This window comes from Periophthalmus magnuspinnatus, chromosome 1, assembly GCF_009829125.3.
Source record: "Periophthalmus magnuspinnatus isolate fPerMag1 chromosome 1, fPerMag1.2.pri, whole genome shotgun sequence".
NCBI lineage: Eukaryota > Metazoa > Chordata > Actinopteri > Gobiiformes > Gobiidae > Periophthalmus > Periophthalmus magnuspinnatus.
The window spans coordinates 10425099-10444311 of record NC_047126.1 but is presented as its reverse complement, the minus strand read 5'-3'; the positions used below and the strand labels follow the sequence as shown (position 1 = coordinate 10444311).

At 40.1% G+C, this 19213-nt stretch overlaps 1 protein-coding gene across 1 annotated transcript; it reads right to left on the bottom strand.

Moving 5' to 3' along the window:
- Positions 1-61: 61 nt before the first annotated feature.
- On the bottom strand, positions 62-18701 carry cusr (Copper-only SOD repeat protein). Its single transcript, XM_055222184.1, has 26 exons — positions 18510-18701; positions 15722-17804; positions 15410-15509; positions 14642-14722; positions 13828-13923; positions 13611-13743; positions 13418-13532; positions 12925-13049; positions 12123-12203; positions 9737-11819; positions 9425-9524; positions 8657-8737; positions 7843-7938; positions 7626-7758; positions 7433-7547; positions 6940-7064; positions 6138-6218; positions 3752-5834; positions 3440-3539; positions 2676-2756; positions 2247-2342; positions 2030-2162; positions 1837-1951; positions 1342-1466; positions 507-587; positions 62-433 (listed from the first exon to the last, which is right to left on the bottom strand). Exons 1-26 carry the CDS (start codon positions 18547-18549, stop codon positions 363-365), a joined length of 8553 nt encoding a protein of 2850 aa, XP_055078159.1. The 5' UTR covers positions 18550-18701; the 3' UTR covers positions 62-362.
- Between the last annotated feature and the right edge of the window lie 512 nt (positions 18702-19213).

The window sequence follows — 19213 nt, the reverse complement described above, 5'->3', positions numbered from 1 at the left end:
GTTACTGTTCACAAAGTTACAACAGCTCAAATGTGCCAGTGAACAGAAAAGTGACACGATGTAGAAATATAATTATGCTTTATTCACATACATTTACAGTGAATTTGACATAAAGAATCCTTGGCAGTGCATGGTAAACTGATTTAAAATAAAAAATAAAAACACACAGACAAGTTTAGTGAAAAACAAAAATGTAGCTACAGTACATTTATCGATTTAAATACAAAATACAATGTAAACAATCATGCAAGCAGTGGTTGCTTGTTTTTTCCTTGATTTTTTTCAATTCAACATTTTCAACAATTCACCAACATAAATAATCATCATTATTAAGGCATAGGCCTGTGTCTTTTTTAAAATTCTCACAGTAACAGAACAACAGCAACTACGAAGACAAGAAGTTTCCCAGGCTGTAGAAGCAAACTGGCGGCTCCTAAGGTGAACAAAAATGCATGTATTATTTTAAAAACTAAGCACAGTATATGAAAGTAAAACAAAAACCTTACTCAAGCATTGATCTGACTCTCGAAACAAGCCCATCGTCTCACTTGTTTTGACAGAGTTCAGGAGCTCGGGGTCAACATCACCTTTGAGACACAGATGTGGAAACCCATAATTACACACTAAAGTACCGGTTTAGCTCTAAATTGTTGAGCTTCAGTATTTTGGCCCTATAGTGACTTAAAATGTGAAGAAAAGAGATGACAATACAAAGATAAAGTAGTATTAAGCACATGACCTTATCAGATGCCCACTGATGCCCTCATGTAGGTGGTTTATGATACAACAGCCTGGGCTTGTCTAGTGTTTCCATAACAGTAATTTAACACTGAAAATTATATGTTAATTTGGGTCTGTTACGGCTAATAATAGCTTATGCACTGTTAAACTTGTGCGGGGCCTTGCTGCTCGTATATGGCAGTGCTGCTATACTGTGTACAGGCAGCTCTCTGTTCCCCCACAGGGAGATGGCTGAGAGCCCAGTGTCAGGTTGCTGAGTCATTTTTCAGGTTCCTAAAGTTTTCAATGGGTGTAATTGTTTGTTGTTTCAACAAATAATGTGCTGGCTATCATGGTACTGTGATAAGGAGTGTGATAAGGAAAAGAGGACAACCTCACAGTGCTTATATAAAGCATGCAGGGAATGGAGGGACTCAGGGTTTAAGAGTCTCTAATCTAATTCAAGCAACCTCTTATTCAGATGTTTTGGAATAAAACATCTTTATCATTCTGAAAAGTACATATTCATTGCATATTCACACATTGGAAACCACATCATAACATTTACTCTTTAATAAAAGAATTCCATCTGGGTATTCATTTTAAGACTGGGAAACATACCTGCTACCATGAAGTTGACTTTCTGGCATTCTTCATTATCTGCAGACTGAGGAGAGCCAGGCAAAATAGTGACTCGTGATGTTTGTAGTTGCAGAACATCAGCCACTCTACTTCTGAAGTCATATCTAAGAAAGAGCCAGATGTATGGAGTTTAAAAACACAGTGGAGCACTTCCTGCATTACCACATGACATCACAAGGTGGAATAGAGTTTGTTTGAGAGAAGAACTCAGAGAATAACTCAACCTAAATAAGCAGGTTTTGTGTGTTAAACGTGTAAATGACACAAACCACAACTCCAGGTATGTTTGTGATGAGAAAACAATCAGAAAACAGTGTAACATGGGGCCCTTTAATGGAATTAAATAATTACTCAAAAACAATTGGATTTTGCTGCTCTACTTTATGTTAAATATCATGGTAACATTATTATCATTAATAGCACAAGCACACATTTTTTGTATTGGTTAATGCTACATATACAGTACGGACTCACCTGCTGAAGTTTGTTACTCTAGGGAAGGTCTGCTCTGCTGAAGAGGACTCTGGTAGGATGTCTGCACAAGCTATTATGGTGTCCCCAGACATTATAGCTAGAGATCGATGGACGACTAAAACAGAACAATTCAATCCAATCAATCACATAAATAACTATTGTGTGAGTGAATGAAATTATAAAGTTATTTCACCAGTGAAGTCTCCAGTGAGGGGTAGCCTGGAGTCAGTGTAGACCTGCCTCTGGGTCAGATTGAGCGGGTCTTGCCTCAAAGAAAACTCACCGATGACACAGCTCAGCGGATTCGCCTTTGAACAAGTAGAGCTCTGAGGAAAGACAACACTTCATCAAAATATAACTGTATTATATTGTACTTTTCTTGTATTGGAGGAATAAAACCAATAACTTACCATGTTTGTCATGTTGAAGGGATTGTACACTTCTCCATTTTCACTGCACCCACGTTCACCTATTCGATTGGTCATAATGTACATTGATGGATTTGTCTGTAAAACACAATTGAGCAACTTAATTTGCTGAAGTCTCCAAATTGAACCTTTAGGTGTATCTGTTTTGTTCTCTGGACATACAACCCTGGCACTAGCATTGAGGCTCAGTTTATAACAGGAGAGCTTCCTTTAAGACTTCAGGCCGTACTTGGCTCTAAAAAAACATAACTTGCTGTATCTTGTATCACACTGTACAAATACCTATTGTCCACCTTATATCTGTATGTGATTGTATCTATTTAGGGTTGACAAAATCTGTATTTACTATGATGCCTCAAGTTATCAGAGCTGGAGTTTTGTGCCAAACACTTACACATCGGGGAAACTTACAGTGTTCACTCCACTAGATATATTGAAAGCCACTTCAACAGTAGTATCCATGCTGCTTCCATCGGGGAATACTTGCTGGCGCTAAAACCAGAAAAAAAAACAACAAATTAATTAAATCATCTTCTTTAAGATGAAATAAAGATTCATTTGTTTATAGTTTGATTGTAGTTGTCGCCTATGTCAAAGATGCACAGCTCAGTGGGGGCATTGGGACAGGGGGCTGACACACACAGCTGTTCCTGCAGTTTAGATTCTACCAACCAGGACGCCAATGCTACGGCTATGCTAATAAGCCCGCTTTGCTCAACTCCCTGTTACAGCAAAGAAACATCCTCAGTCATGTTTTTGTGGCAGCTGGGTTGGGTTTAAACATGGAGCACATTTCAATCAATACACTACGTTATGCCACATTAACAGTGTAAGAATCGGGATTTTACACATATGTTTAGCAATAGAAATATATGTGCTGAATTCAGTTCATTTTTACTCATCCAGGCATGAAAACACTCAAAACAGTTATTATCAGATTAATTTACTTCTTTCTTTTTCTAAACTACCACTCAAATACCTCAGAAACATTTTGAAAAACAGAAAGAACAAAATGTAATTGACTTAATAATCACTGTTTTGTGTATGTGCTGAAATAAGTTTGTAGAAAAGCACCTCCTCCAGCAAATCTGTAAGTTATTAATAAATACATTGCACTAGTTGTATTATATATTCTATAGTGGTTCAGAAGAGTGTAAATATAACACTAGCATTACCATCGTCACAGTCCCATTCAGAGAAGTGTTGAAAACGGCCTTAGCCATGGCCCACTGTCCCTCTGTGTCTGTATTTGTTCTGATATTAGCACAACGCATTCTGGAAGAAAAAAATCAAAAATATATTTTAAAGAACAGTAACATTTAAACAACATAAAAACTCATAATGCATTTGAGCTGTGAACAACCAATATGTGTTGCCTAAATAAAACACATTAAAATAAAAGATTAATTGTAACTTTTCAAACTTTAACAATTTTTCAAACTGAAACTTGACTCAAAACTGTATTTCGAATGCATTATATTTTTTACCTTGATCCATTAGTGTAGTGGACCACCACAGACCTCCCCACAATACTATAGGGTCCTGTGAGGGGCAGGTTGGCATCTGAGAAAACGTCCTGCAACTCGTTAAGCCCCGTCAGCATCCCGAATTTCCCACCTAAATCGCCCACTTCATACTGATCCAAGGTGCCCACCCCAGGAGCAGGGGAGTTCTGGATGTCCCAATTCAGAGGGTTGAAGTGTCCGCGAATATTTGCGTCAGAGCAGGGATTTGATTGTCCAGATATTATGGGTAGTATATGAACATGATAACCTCCTGCCAGTGAATTTAAATTGGTCAGAGACACATTGACCTCCGTGGGACCTAATGGGAGGGACTGAGTAAACTGAATATCTCCGTTTGACATCCCGGGTCCGTACCAGGTTCGTAGACTTGCGTTGGACGTCCGAACCGTTGTGACATTGGCACAAGCTATCCTCGGGCCAGCTCGTTCTGCTTGGTGAATGACTATAGATCTTCCAGCAATACCAGGCACCCATGAAGTTACGTCGGTGAAGAAGTGTTTTGCCTCCACTCTGCCCACATTGACACTCAAGTTGAGTGTGGTAAATTTGCCCGTAAAATCTCCAACTTCACAAGAAAAAGGACTCTCAGAACTGCAGAACATGCTATAGTTCATGTTCTCTGTGTCTACTCCATAAGGGTTCCAATGCCCCCCTGTCGTGGTACATCGTCCAACACTATCGTCCCGTTCAGAACTTATAGGATAGGTGTGGACATGCCAGTTGTGATTTTGGGTCGGTGCTGTAGCTGGATTTCCATAACTTAAATCCAAAAAGACTGAAACATCAGACAGATGATGGTTTTTAAGTTGAGTGAACCAAACTTCACCAACAACGGGACTTAAGAATGTGGCTTTAGCTACCACCACCTCTCCGGGATAGCTAATACTAGCACAAACGTATCTAGCCCCATCTAATTCATGAATAACTACAGAACGACCTACAATACTGTTCTGACCATACAAAGGCAGGTTATAGTCTTCAAACATGCCTTCAAATTCAGTTAAACCTGCTAAAGACATGTGTTTTGTACCAAGATCCCCTATTTCATATCTGTCATGGGTAGACCCTGGGCCTTGTGGATAATTTGGGTCTGTAGTGTTTAGTCCAAAAGGGTTAAAGTGTCCACCTATATTATCGTTTGAACAAAGGCTAGAAAGAGGATTCCTAAGAGAGGGGACGGGGAATAGATGAACATGGTACGGACCAACTTTGCTTTGTAAGTTGGTCAAATTGACAGTCAGCTCTGTTACACTGAAGGGAGAATCCTGTTGGAATTTAAAATACCCTTTTATGCCTTTCATATTGATCATGGCGCTAACCTGTTTTCCTGGTAGATCATCGATTTGAGCACACTGGGAAACTGTTCCATATGAGAAGACAAAAAAGCGTGTGTTTTCATTTGAGTTGTTCAAATCTAATCGAACCTTTTGCGGTCGCATAGTGGGAGAGAGAGCTACTTCGCTGAGATTGTTTAATGGTGGAGAATTTATGTTCCCAAGAAATTCTTCACAGTTTGCTGCAGTGCTTGAAGAGCCACTAATTACAACATTATTTGTGTCAATCTGATCGACTCCAAACAGATCAACTCTAACCAGATCCATGAGAAGCCACTGGTTGGTTAGTTCGGGAGTATAGCGTAAATAAACATTTCCAGCGATGGAACCGGTGAACCTGGCCTGGCGTGTTAAGAGCTTCTGATCTCCAATAACAACAGCACAGACTTCAGTGCCGTCACAAGTGCGTATGATCAGTGAATAGTCATCTAGGCGTGACCTGTTGGAAAACAGCTCGGAGACACTGACGGTGGAATTCGGTCCGTCAGCGGAGAAGTTGAAAATTCTGCGGCCGATGTGGCTTTCAGAGCAGGGCTGAGCCACGTTTCCGTACATGACAGGAAACTCAGTGAGGGACAAGTTCAAAGAGGAGCAGGAGCCGGCACCCGAGATGTTGAGGGTGGCCATCTGGGACACGGAGTCAAACTGCACCTGTCCCGTTACACCGCCCATGTTCAGAGGAGCTATGAACTGAACAGTAGAAACATTTTCTGAGAACAAAACAAGAATAAAACGCTGTCACAATAAAATAATTAGAAACAACATGGATACATTCTCGAATCAAATGGAAAATCTAAACATTCCCTCACGGTATATAATGTGTCCAAAATGAGAAACAAACCAAACGCTACTGTTACAGGAGGTGATTAAAACCAGTCTTAAAGTTAGTACAGGGCCAGACTCAATTTTGAGTAAGTCCACAGTCTCCCAGTGTCACATGGTTCTAATAGATCTATTTGTATTAATACATTTTAAACTAAGCACAGTATATGAAAGTAAAACAAAAACCTTACTCAAGCATTGATCTGACTCTTGAAACAAGCCCATCTTCTCACTTGTTTTGACAGAGTTCAGGAGCTCGGGGTCAACATCACCTTTGAGACACAGATGTGGAAACCCATAATTACACACTAAAGTACCAGTTTAGCTCTAAAATTGTTGAGCTTCAGTATTTTGGCCCTATAGTGACTTAAAATGTGAAGAAAAGAGATGACAATACAAAGATAAAGTAGTATTAAGCACATGACCTTATCAGATGCCCACTGATGCCCTCATGTAGGTGGTTTATGATACACCAGCCTGGGCTTGTCTAGTGTTTCCACAACAGTAACTTAACACTGAAAATTACATGTTAATTTGGGTCTATTACGGCTAATAATAGCTTATGCACTGTTAAACTTGTGCGGGGCCTTGCTGCTCGTATATGGCAGTGCTGCTATACTGTGTACAGGCAGCTCTCTGTTCCTTGCTGAGTAATTTTTCAGGTTCCTAAAGTTTTCAATGGGTGTAATTGTTTGTTGTTTCAACAAATAATGTGCTGGCTATCATGGTACTGTGATACGGAGTGTGATAAGGAAAAGAGGACAACCTCACAGTGCTTATATAAAGCATGCAGGGAATGGAGGGACTCAGGGTTTAAGAGTCTCTAATCTAATTCAAGCAACCTCTTATTCAGATGTTTTGGAATAAAACATCTTTATCATTCTGAAAAGTACATATTCATTGTATATTCACACATTGGAAACCACATCATAACATTTACTATTTAATAAAAGAATTCCATCTGGGTATTCATTTTAAGACTGGGAAACATACCTGCTACCATGAAGTTGACTTTCTGGCATTCTTCATTATCTGCAGACTGAGGAGAGCCAGGCAAAATAGTGACTCGTGATGTTTGTAGTTGCAGAACATCAGCCACTCTACTTCTGAAGTCATATCTAAGAAAGAGCCAGATGTATGGAGTTTAAAAACACAGTGGAACACTTCCTGCATTACCACATGACATCACAAGGTGGAATAGAGTTTGTTTGAGAGAAGAACTCAGAATAACTCAACCTAAATAAGCAGGTTTTGTGTGTTAAATGTGTAAATGACACAAACCACAACTCCAGGTATGTTTGTGATGAGAAAACAATCAGAAAACAGTGTAACATGGGGCCCTTTAATGGAATTAAATAATTACTCAAAAACAATTGGATTTTGCTGCTCTACTTTATGTTAAATATCATGGTAACATTATTAGCATTAATAGCACAAGCACACATTTTTTGTATTGGTTAATGCTACATATACAGTACAGACTCACCTGCTGAAGTTTGTTACTCTAGGGAAGGTCTGCTCTGCTGAACGGGACTCTGGCAGGATGTCTGCACAAGCTATTATGGTGTCCCCAGACATTATAGCTAGAGATCGATGGACGACTAAAACAGAACAATTCAATCCAATCAATCACATAAATAACTATTGTGTGAGTGAATGAAATTATAAAGTTATTTCACCAGTGAAGTCTCCAGTGAGGGGTAGCCTGGAGTCAGTGTAGACCTGCCTCTGGGTCAGATTGAGCGGGTCTTGCCTCAAAGAAAACTCACCGATGACACAGCTCAGCGGATTCGCCTTTGAACAAGTAGAGCTCTGAGGAAAGACAACACTTCATCAAAATATAACTGTATTACATTGTACTTTTCTTGTATTAGAGGAATAAAACCAATAAATTACCATGTTTGTCATGTTGAAGGGATTGTACACTCCTCCATTTTCACTGCACCCACGTTCACCTATTCGATTGGTCATGATGTACAGTGTAGCATTTGTCTGTAAAACAGATTTGAGCAACTTAATTTGCTGAAGTCTCCAAATTGAAACTTTAGGTGTATCTTTTGTTCTCTGGACATACAACCCTGGCACTAGCATTGAGGCTCAGTTTGTAACACGAGAGCTTCCTTGAAGACTTCAGACCATACTTGGCTCTAAAAAACATGTATCACACTGTACAAATATTTATTGTTCACCTTATATCTGAATGAATAAATGTTTATTTAAAATGGACACATTTTAAAACAGTAACCGATGCCATGTCCATAAGCCATCTAGCCAAAGGCTAATGTGCAGGCCTGGTCCCTCACATAAAAACAGACAAAAATATTGACAGACATGCAACACATTATTACAGCGTTAAAAAATACACAATTACATTACTTCAGTGTTCACAATCTTGATTTAGTTTTAGCAACTGCTTCACGTTGCAGGTGAACTGGCTCAGATCTGTGAGTGTTTTCAGTTCGGCAGGTAAAGTGTTCCAGATCTGTGGCCCCTTAACAGCAAATGCACTTTGACCAAAGGTGGTCTTGCATTGAGCTGGTCTACAGTCACCATTTGCAGCGCCTCTTGGTGACTGTAGACCAGCTCAATGCAAGACCATCTGTATGTGATTGTATCTATTTAGGGTTGGCAAAATCTGTATTTACTATGATGCCTCAAGTTATCAGAGCTGGAGTTTTGTGCCAAACAGTCACACGTCGGGGAAACTTACAGTGTTCACTCCACTAGATATATTGAAAGCCACTTCAACAGTAGTATCCATGCTGCTTCCATCGGGGAATACTTGCTGACGCTAAAACCAGAAAAAAAATAAAAATTTAAACATCTTTATTTCAATGAAAGATACCCTCCCCCTCATTCATTTGTTTATAGTTTGATTGTAGTTGTTGCCTATGTCAAAGATGCACAGCTCAGTGGGGGCATTGGGACAGGGGGCTGACACACACAGCTATTCCTGCAATTTAGATTCTACCAACCAGGACGCCAAAGCTACGGCTATGCTAATAAGCCCGCTTTGCTCAACTCCCTGTTACAGCAAAGAAACATCCTCAGTCATGTTTTTGTGGCAGCTGGGTTGGGTTTAAACATGGAGCACATTTCAATCAATACACTACGTTATGCCACATTAACAGTGTAAGAATCGGGATTTTATACATATGTTTAGCAATAGAAATATATGTGCTGAATTCAGTTCATTTTTACTCATCCAGGTATGAAAACACTCAAAACAGTTATTATCAGATTAATTTACTTCTTTCTTTTTCTAAACTACCACTCAAATACCTCAGAAACATTTTGGAAAACAGAAAGAACAAAATGTAATTGACTTAATAATCACTGTTTTGTGTATGTGCTGAAATAAGTTTGTAGAAAAGCACCTCCTCCAGCAAATCTGTAAGTTATTAATAAATACATTGCACTAGTTGTATTATATATTCTATAGTGGTTCAGAAGAGTGTAAATATAACACTAGCATTACCATCGTCACAGTCCCATTCAGAGAAGTGTTGAAAACGGCCTTAGCCATGGCCCACTGTCCCTCTGTGTCTGTATTTGTTCTGATATTAGCACAACGCATTCTGGAAGAAAAAAATCAAAAATATATTTTAAAGAACAGTAACATTTAAACAACATAAAAACTCATAATGCATTTGAGCTGTGAACAACCAATATGTGTTGCCTAAATAAAACACATTAAAATAAAAGATTAATTGTAACTTTTCAAACTTTAACAATTTTTCAAACTGAAACTTGACTCAAAACTGTATTTCGAATGCATTATATTTTTTACCTTGATCCATTAGTGTAGTGGACCACCACAGACCTCCCCACAATACTATAGGGTCCTGTGAGGGGCAGGTTGGCATCTGAGAAAACGTCCTGCAACTCGTTAAGCCCCGTCAGCATCCCGAACTTCCCACTTAAATCGCCCACTTCATACTGATCCAAGGTGCCCACCCCAGGAGCAGGGGAGTTCTGGATGTCCCAATTCAGAGGGTTGAAGTGTCCGCGAATATTTGCGTCAGAGCAGGGATTTGATTGTCCAGATATTATGGGTAGTATATGAACATGATAACCTCCTGCCAGTGAATTTAAATTGGTCAGAGACACATTGACCTCCGTGGGACCTAATGGGAGGGACTGAGTAAACTGAATATCTCCGTTTGACATCCCGGGTCCGTACCAGGTTCGTAGACTTGCGTTGGACGTCCGAACCGTTGTGACATTGGCACAAGCTATCCTCGGGCCAGCTCGTTCTGCTTGGTGAATGACTATAGATCTTCCAGCAATACCAGGCACCCATGAAGTTACGTCGGTGAAGAAGTGTTTTGCCTCCACTCTGCCCACATTGACACTCAAGTTGAGTGTGGTAAATTTGCCCGTAAAATCTCCAACTTCACAAGAAAAAGGACTCTCAGAACTGCAGAACATGCTATAGTTCATGTTCTCTGTGTCTACTCCATAAGGGTTCCAATGCCCCCCTGTCGTGGTACATCGTCCAACACTATCGTCCCGTTCAGAACTTATAGGATAGGTGTGGACATGCCAGTTGTGATTTTGGGTCGGCGCTGTAGCTGGATTTCCATAACTTAAATCCAAAAAGACTGAAACATCAGACAGATGATGGTTTTTAAGTTGAGTGAACCAAACTTCACCAACAACGGGACTTAAGAATGTGGCTTTAGCTACCACCACCTCTCCGGGATAGCTAATACTAGCACAAACGTATCTAGCCCCATCTAATTCATGAATAACTACAGAACGACCTACAATACTGTTCTGACCATACAAAGGCAGGTTATAGTCTTCAAACATGCCTTCAAATTCAGTTAAACCTGCTAAAGACATGTGTTTTGTACCAAGATCCCCTATTTCATATCTGTCATGGGTAGACCCTGGGCCTTGTGGATAATTTGGGTCTGTAATGTTTAGTCCAAAAGGGTTAAAGTGTCCACCTATATTATCGTTTGAACAAAGGCTAGAAAGAGGATTCCTAAGAGAGGGGACGGGGAATAGATGAACATGGTACGGACCAACTTTGCTTTGTAAGTTGGTCAAATTGACAGTCAGCTCTGTTACACTGAAGGGAGAATCCTGTTGGAATTTAAAATACCCTTTTATGCCTTTCATATTGATCATGGCGCTAACCTGTTTTCCTGGTAGATCATCGATTTGAGCACACTGGGAAACTGTTCCATATGAGAAGACAAAAAAGCGTGTGTTTTCATTTGAGTTGTTCAAATCTAATCGAACCTTTTGCGGTCGCATAGTGGGAGACAGAGCTACTTTGCTGAGATTGTTTAATGGTGGAGAATTTATGTTCTGAAGAAATTCTTCACAGTTTGCTGCAGTGCTTGAAGAGCCACTAATTACAACATTATTTGTGTCAATCTGATCAACTCCAAACAGATCAACTCTAACCAGATCCATGAGAAGCCACTGGTTGGTTAGTTCGGGAGTATAGCGTAAATAAACATTTCCAGCGATGGAACCGGTGAACCTGGCCTGGCGTGTTAAGAGCTTCTGATCGCCAATAACAACAGCACAGACTTCAGTGCCGTCACAAGTGCGTATGATCAGTGAATAGTCATCTAGGCGTGACCTGTTGGAAAACAGCTCGGAGACACTGACGGTGGAATTCGGTCCGTCAGCGGAGAAGTTGAAAATTCTGCGGCCGATGTGGCTTTCAGAGCAGGGCTGAGCCACGTTTCCGTACATGACAGGAAACTCAGTGAGGGACAAGTTCAAAGAGGAGCAGGAGCCGGCACCCGAGATGTTGAGGGTGGCCATCTGGGACACGGAGTCAAACTGCACCTGTCCCGTTACACCGCCCATGTTCAGAGGAGCTATGAACTGAACAGTAGAAACATTTTCTGAGAACAAAACAAGAATAAAACGCTGTCACAATAAAATAATTAGAAACAACATGGATACATTCTCGAATCAAATGGAAAATCTAAACATTCCCTCACGGTATATAATGTGTCCAAAATGAGAAACAAACCAAACGCTACTGTTACAGGAGGTGATTAAAACCAGTCTTAAAGTTAGTACAGGGCCAGACTCAATTTTGAGTAAGTCCACAGTCTCCCAGTGTCACATGGTTCTAATAGATCTATTTGTATTAATACATTTTAAACTAAGCACAGTATATGAAAGTAAAACAAAAACCTTACTCAAGCATTGATCTGACTCTTGAAACAAGCCCATCTTCTCACTTGTTTTGACAGAGTTCAGGAGCTCGGGGTCAACATCACCTTTGAGACACAGATGTGGAAACCCATAATTACACACTAAAGTACCAGTTTAGCTCTAAAATTGTTGAGCTTCAGTATTTTGGCCCTATAGTGACTTAAAATGTGAAGAAAAGAGATGACAATACAAAGATAAAGTAGTATTAAGCACATGACCTTATCAGATGCCCACTGATGCCCTCATGTAGGTGGTTTATGATACACCAGCCTGGGCTTGTCTAGTGTTTCCACAACAGTAACTTAACACTGAAAATTACATGTTAATTTGGGTCTATTACAGCTAATAATAGCTTATGCACTGTTAAACTTGTGCGGGGCCTTGCTGCTCGTATATGGCAGTGCTGCTATACTGTGTACAGGCAGCTCTCTGTTCCTTGCTGAGTAATTTTTCAGGTTCCTAAAGTTTTCAATGGGTGTAATTGTTTGTTGTTTCAACAAATAATGTGCTGGCTATCATGGTACTGTGATACGGAGTGTGATAAGGAAAAGAGGACAACCTCACAGTGCTTATATAAAGCATGCAGGGAATGGAGGGACTCAGGGTTTAAGAGTCTCTAATCTAATTCAAGCAACCTCTTATTCAGATGTTTTGGAATAAAACATCTTTATCATTCTGAAAAGTACATATTCATTGTATATTCACACATTGGAAACCACATCATAACATTTACTATTTAATAAAAGAATTCCATCTGGGTATTCATTTTAAGACTGGGAAACATACCTGCTACCATGAAGTTGACTTTCTGGCATTCTTCATTATCTGCAGACTGAGGAGAGCCAGGCAAAATAGTGACTCGTGATGTTTGTAGTTGCAGAACATCAGCCACTCTACTTCTGAAGTCATATCTAAGAAAGAGCCAGATGTATGGAGTTTAAAAACACAGTGGAACACTTCCTGCATTACCACATGACATCACAAGGTGGAATAGAGTTTGTTTGAGAGAAGAACTCAGAATAACTCAACCTAAATAAGCAGGTTTTGTGTGTTAAATGTGTAAATGACACAAACCACAACTCCAGGTATGTTTGTGATGAGAAAACAATCAGAAAACAGTGTAACATGGGGCCCTTTAATGGAATTAAATAATTACTCAAAAACAATTGGATTTTGCTGCTCTACTTTATGTTAAATATCATGGTAACATTATTAGCATTAATAGCACAAGCACACATTTTTTGTATTGGTTAATGCTACATATACAGTACAGACTCACCTGCTGAAGTTTGTTACTCTAGGGAAGGTCTGCTCTGCTGAACGGGACTCTGGCAGGATGTCTGCACAAGCTATTATGGTGTCCCCAGACATTATAGCTAGAGATCGATGGACGACTAAAACAGAACAATTCAATCCAATCAATCACATAAATAACTATTGTGTGAGTGAATGAAATTATAAAGTTATTTCACCAGTGAAGTCTCCAGTGAGGGGTAGCCTGGAGTCAGTGTAGACCTGCCTCTGGGTCAGATTGAGCGGGTCTTGCCTCAAAGAAAACTCACCGATGACACAGCTCAGCGGATTCGCCTTTGAACAAGTAGAGCTCTGAGGAAAGACAACACTTCATCAAAATATAACTGTATTACATTGTACTTTTCTTGTATTAGAGGAATAAAACCAATAAATTACCATGTTTGTCATGTTGAAGGGATTGTACACTCCTCCATTTTCACTGCACCCACGTTCACCTATTCGATTGGTCATGATGTACAGTGTAGCATTTGTCTGTAAAACAGATTTGAGCAACTTAATTTGCTGAAGTCTCCAAATTGAAACTTTAGGTGTATCTTTTGTTCTCTGGACATACAACCCTGGCACTAGCATTGAGGCTCAGTTTGTAACACGAGAGCTTCCTTGAAGACTTCAGACCATACTTGGCTCTAAAAAACATGTATCACACTGTACAAATATTTATTGTTCACCTTATATCTGAATGAATAAATGTTTATTTAAAATGGACACATTTTAAAACAGTAACCGATGCCATGTCCATAAGCCATCTAGCCAAAGGCTAATGTGCAGGCCTGGTCCCTCACATAAAAACAGACAAAAATATTGACAGACATGCAACACATTATTACAGCGTTAAAAAATACACAATTACATTACTTCAGTGTTCACAATCTTGATTTAGTTTTAGCAACTGCTTCACGTTGCAGGTGAACTGGCTCAGATCTGTGAGTGTTTTCAGTTCGGCAGGTAAAGTGTTCCAGATCTGTGGCCCCTTAACAGCAAATGCACTTTGACCAAAGGTGGTCTTGCATTGAGCTGGTCTACAGTCACCATTTGCAGCGCCTCTTGGTGACTGTAGACCAGCTCAATGCAAGACCATCTGTATGTGATTGTATCTATTTAGGGTTGGCAAAATCTGTATTTACTATGATGCCTCAAGTTATCAGAGCTGGAGTTTTGTGCCAAACAGTCACACGTCGGGGAAACTTACAGTGTTCACTCCACTAGATATATTGAAAGCCACTTCAACAGTAGTATCCATGCTGCTTCCATCGGGGAATACTTGCTGACGCTAAAACCAGAAAAAAAATAAAAATTTAAACATCTTTATTTCAATGAAAGATACCCTCCCCCTCATTCATTTGTTTATAGTTTGATTGTAGTTGTTGCCTATGTCAAAGATGCACAGCTCAGTGGGGGCATTGGGACAGGGGGCTGACACACACAGCTATTCCTGCAATTTAGATTCTACCAACCAGGACGCCAAAGCTACGGCTATGCTAATAAGCCCGCTTTGCTCAACTCCCTGTTACAGCAAAGAAACATCCTCAGTCATGTTTTTGTGGCAGCTGGGTTGGGTTTAAACATGGAGCACATTTCAATCAATACACTACGTTATGCCACATTAACAGTGTAAGAATCGGGATTTTATACATATTTTTAGCAATAGAAATATATGTGCTGAATTCAGTTCATTTTTACTCATCCAGGTATGAAAACACTCAAAACAGTTATTATCAGATTAATTTACTTCTTTCTTTTTCTAAACTACCACTCAAATACCTCAGAAACATTTTGGAAAACAGAAAGAACAAAATGTAATTGACTTAATAATCACTGTTTTGTGTATGTGCTGAAATAAGTTTGTAGAAAAGCACCTCCTCCAGCAAATCTGTAAGTTATTAATAAATACATTGCACTAGTTGTATTATATATTCTATAGTGGTTCAGAAGAGTGTAAATATAACACTAGCATTACCATCGTCACAGTCCCATTCAGAGAAGTGTTGAAAACGGCCTTAGCCATGGCCCACTGTCCCTCTGTGTCTGTATTTGTTCTGATATTAGCACAACGCATTCTGGAAGAAAAAAATCAAAAATATATTTTAAAGAACAGTAACATTTAAACAACATAAAAACTCATAATGCATTTGAGCTGTGAACAACCAATATGTGTTGCCTAAATAAAACACATTAAAATAAAAGATTAATTGTAACTTTTCAAACTTTAACAATTTTTCAAACTGAAACTTGACTCAAAACTGTATTTCGAATGCATTATATTTTTTACCTTGATCCATTAGTGTAGTGGACCACCACAGACCTCCCCACAATACTATAGGGTCCTGTGAGGGGCAGGTTGGCATCTGAGAAAACGTCCTGCAACTCGTTAAGCCCCGTCAGCATCCCGAACTTCCCACTTAAATCGCCCACTTCATACTGATCCAAGGTGCCCACCCCAGGAGCAGGGGAGTTCTGGATGTCCCAATTCAGAGGGTTGAAGTGTCCGCGAATATTTGCGTCAGAGCAGGGATTTGATTGTCCAGATATTATGGGTAGTATATGAACATGATAACCTCCTGCCAGTGAATTTAAATTGGTCAGAGACACATTGACCTCCGTGGGACCTAATGGGAGGGACTGAGTAAACTGAATATCTCCGTTTGACATCCCGGGTCCGTACCAGGTTCGTAGACTTGCGTTGGACGTCCGAACTGTTGTGACATTGGCACAAGCTATCCTCGGGCCAGCTCGTTCTGCTTGGTGAATGACTATAGATCTTCCAGCAATACCAGGCACCCATGAAGTTACGTCGGTGAAGAAGTGTTTTGCCTCCACTCTGCCCACATTGACACTCAAGTTGAGTGTGGTAAATTTGCCCGTAAAATCTCCAACTTCACAAGAAAAAGGACTCTCAGAACTGCAGAACATGCTATAGTTCATGTTCTCTGTGTCTACTCCATAAGGGTTCCAATGCCCCCCTGTCGTGGTACATCGTCCAACACTATCGTCCCGTTCAGAACTTATAGGATAGGTGTGGACATGCCAGTTGTGATTTTGGGTCGGCGCTGTAGCTGGATTTCCATAACTTAAATCCAAAAAGACTGAAACATCAGACAGATGATGGTTTTTAAGTTGAGTGAACCAAACTTCACCAACAACGGGACTTAAGAATGTGGCTTTAGCTACCACCACCTCTCCGGGATAGCTAATACTAGCACAAACGTATCTAGCCCCATCTAATTCATGAATAACTACAGAACGACCTACAATACTGTTCTGACCATACAAAGGCAGGTTATAGTCTTCAAACATGCCTTCAAATTCAGTTAAACCTGCTAAAGACATGTGTTTTGTACCAAGATCCCCTATTTCATATCTGTCATGGGTAGACCCTGGGCCTTGTGGATAATTTGGGTCTGTAGTGTTTAGTCCAAAAGGGTTAAAGTGTCCACCTATATTATCGTTTGAACAAAGGCTAGAAAGAGGATTCCTAAGAGAGGGGACGGGGAATAGATGAACATGGTACGGACCAACTTTGCTTTGTAAGTTGGTCAAATTGACAGTCAGCTCTGTTACACTGAAGGGAGAATCCTGTTGGAATTTAAAATACCCTTTTATGCCTTTCATATTGATCATGGCGCTAACCTGTTTTCCTGGTAGATCATCGATTTGAGCACACTGGGAAACTGTTCCATATGAGAAGACAAAAAAGCGTGTGTTTTCATTTGAGTTGTTCAAATCTAATCGAACCTTTTGCGGTCGCATAGTGGGAGACAGAGCTACTTTGCTGAGATTGTTTAATGGTGGAGAATTTATGTTCTGAAGAAATTCTTCACAGTTTGCTGCAGTGCTTGAAGAGCCACTAATTACAACATTATTTGTGTCAATCTGATCAACTCCAAACAGATCAACTCTAACCAGATCCATGAGAAGCCACTGGTTGGTTAGTTCGGGAGTATAGCGTAAATAAACATTTCCAGCGATGGAACCGGTGAACCTGGCCTGGCGTGTTAAGAGCTTCTGATCTCCAATAACAACAGCACAGACTTCAGTGCCGTCACAAGTGCGTATGATCAGTGAATAGTCATCTAGGCGTGACCTGTTGGAAAACAGCTCGGAGACACTGACGGTGGAATTTGGTCCGTCAGCGGAGAAGTTGAAAAATCTGCGGCCGATGTGGCTTTCAGAGCAGGGCTGAGCCACGTTTCCGTACATGACAGGAAACTCAGTGAGGGACAAGTTCAAAGAGGAGCAGGAGCCGGCACCCGAGATGTTGAGGGTGGCCATCTGGGACACGGAGTCAAACTGCACCTGTCCCGTTACACCGCCCATGTTCAGAGGAGCCATGAACTGAACAGCACAAACATTTTCTGAGAACAAAACAAGATTAAAACGCTGTCACAATAAAATAATCAGAAACAACATGGATACATTCTCGAATCAAATGGAAAATCTAAACATTCCCTCACTGTATATAATGTGTCCAAAATGAGAAACAAACCAAATGCTACTGTTACAGGAGGTGATTAAAACCAGTTTTAAAGTTAGTACAGGGCCAGACTCAATTTTGCGTAATTAAGTCCATAGTCTCGCAGTGTCACATGGTTCTAATTGATCTATTTGTATTAATACATTTTAGAGCATGTTTATATGTGTACTTTCTGCTCTTCACATTTTAAACTGTAGTATTTTGAAGTTAAGGTTAGTTTAAGTGCAGTATGATTGTAGAGTTACAGCACTCTCAAGGTGATTTACTTCAGTGCTAAGAGTTTCAATATGGTTTGGAAGAAAAGTCAGACAAGAGTAAAGACAAACTACCTGCCCATTTTAAACTCTGCAGTACAAAAATGGTTTACTTTGAGTACATTTTACTTATGTATAATTTACATGTCATATCTATATGTTTCTCAAGTAAAGACGCTGATTACTGAAGACAAAGACAGATAAATATTCACAATGGCCTATAATAAGCAATTTATGAATCAACAACAAAACGCTCATGCACCAAAGATCATTACTGGTAAAGGTTAATACTCCTTGAATACTGAATTGAATCATGTCAATCATCAACTCACCATAAAACAAAAACAGTAGAGCTGCAGTCAGAAGTCCCATGTTGACATTTAAGTTTGAGACGAACACACCAAGACAAAAGGAGTGTATTTTAAAGGATCAAAAAAGACACTTAACAGAAGCAACGGACGCAGCAGTGCAGATCTGTGGAGTGTCTGAGAGCTGTGCACCTCTGCCTGTCTCCTTACATGTGCAGCTCAGAGCAGTCTCCCCAGTTCAGTGCACAGAGGAGAGCTGGCCTGTGATTGGTCGACAGGGTGGCACTCAAATACAGTTTATGGAGTAGGCAGAAGGATCAGATTCACATTTGGACAAAGGTATCATGGTCCTGCAGCTTTGACAGTAAAATATTACATTACATTTTCCAACTCATAACCATGTCGAGAATTATTATTTCAGTTCAATTTATACTCTGAAAATGTAAATGGGAACTTTTGATGTAGCTTTTAAACCTCAGTCAAAGCGCTTTACACCAAGGAACCACTCATCCATTGACACACATTCATACACCAGTATATGCAGACACTGGGGGTGAGGTGGGTTAAGTATCTCGCCCAAGGACACAACGATAGTATTCATCTGTGGGAGCTGGAATTGCACTGCCAACCTGTGGGTCAGCGGATCGGACCACAATGATGTTTATTCATCTGTGGGTGTGGGATTTGAACTGCCAACCTTGACATCAGTGGACAAACATACCACCAAT

Excerpts from the sequence above, each read along its gene's own strand:
- cusr (XM_055222184.1), bottom strand. The coding sequence starts at position 18,549 with ATGGGACTTCTGACTGCAGCTCTACTGTTTTTGTTTTATG. Across the intron at positions 17,805-18,509 it reads TCTACTGTTTTTGTTTTATG|AAAATGTTTGTGCTGTTCAG; the intron begins GTGAGTTGATGA and ends TTTTGTTCTCAG. Across the intron at positions 11,820-12,122 it reads AGAGTCAGATCAATGCTTGA|AAAATGTTTCTACTGTTCAG; the intron begins GTAAGGTTTTTG and ends TTTTGTTCTCAG.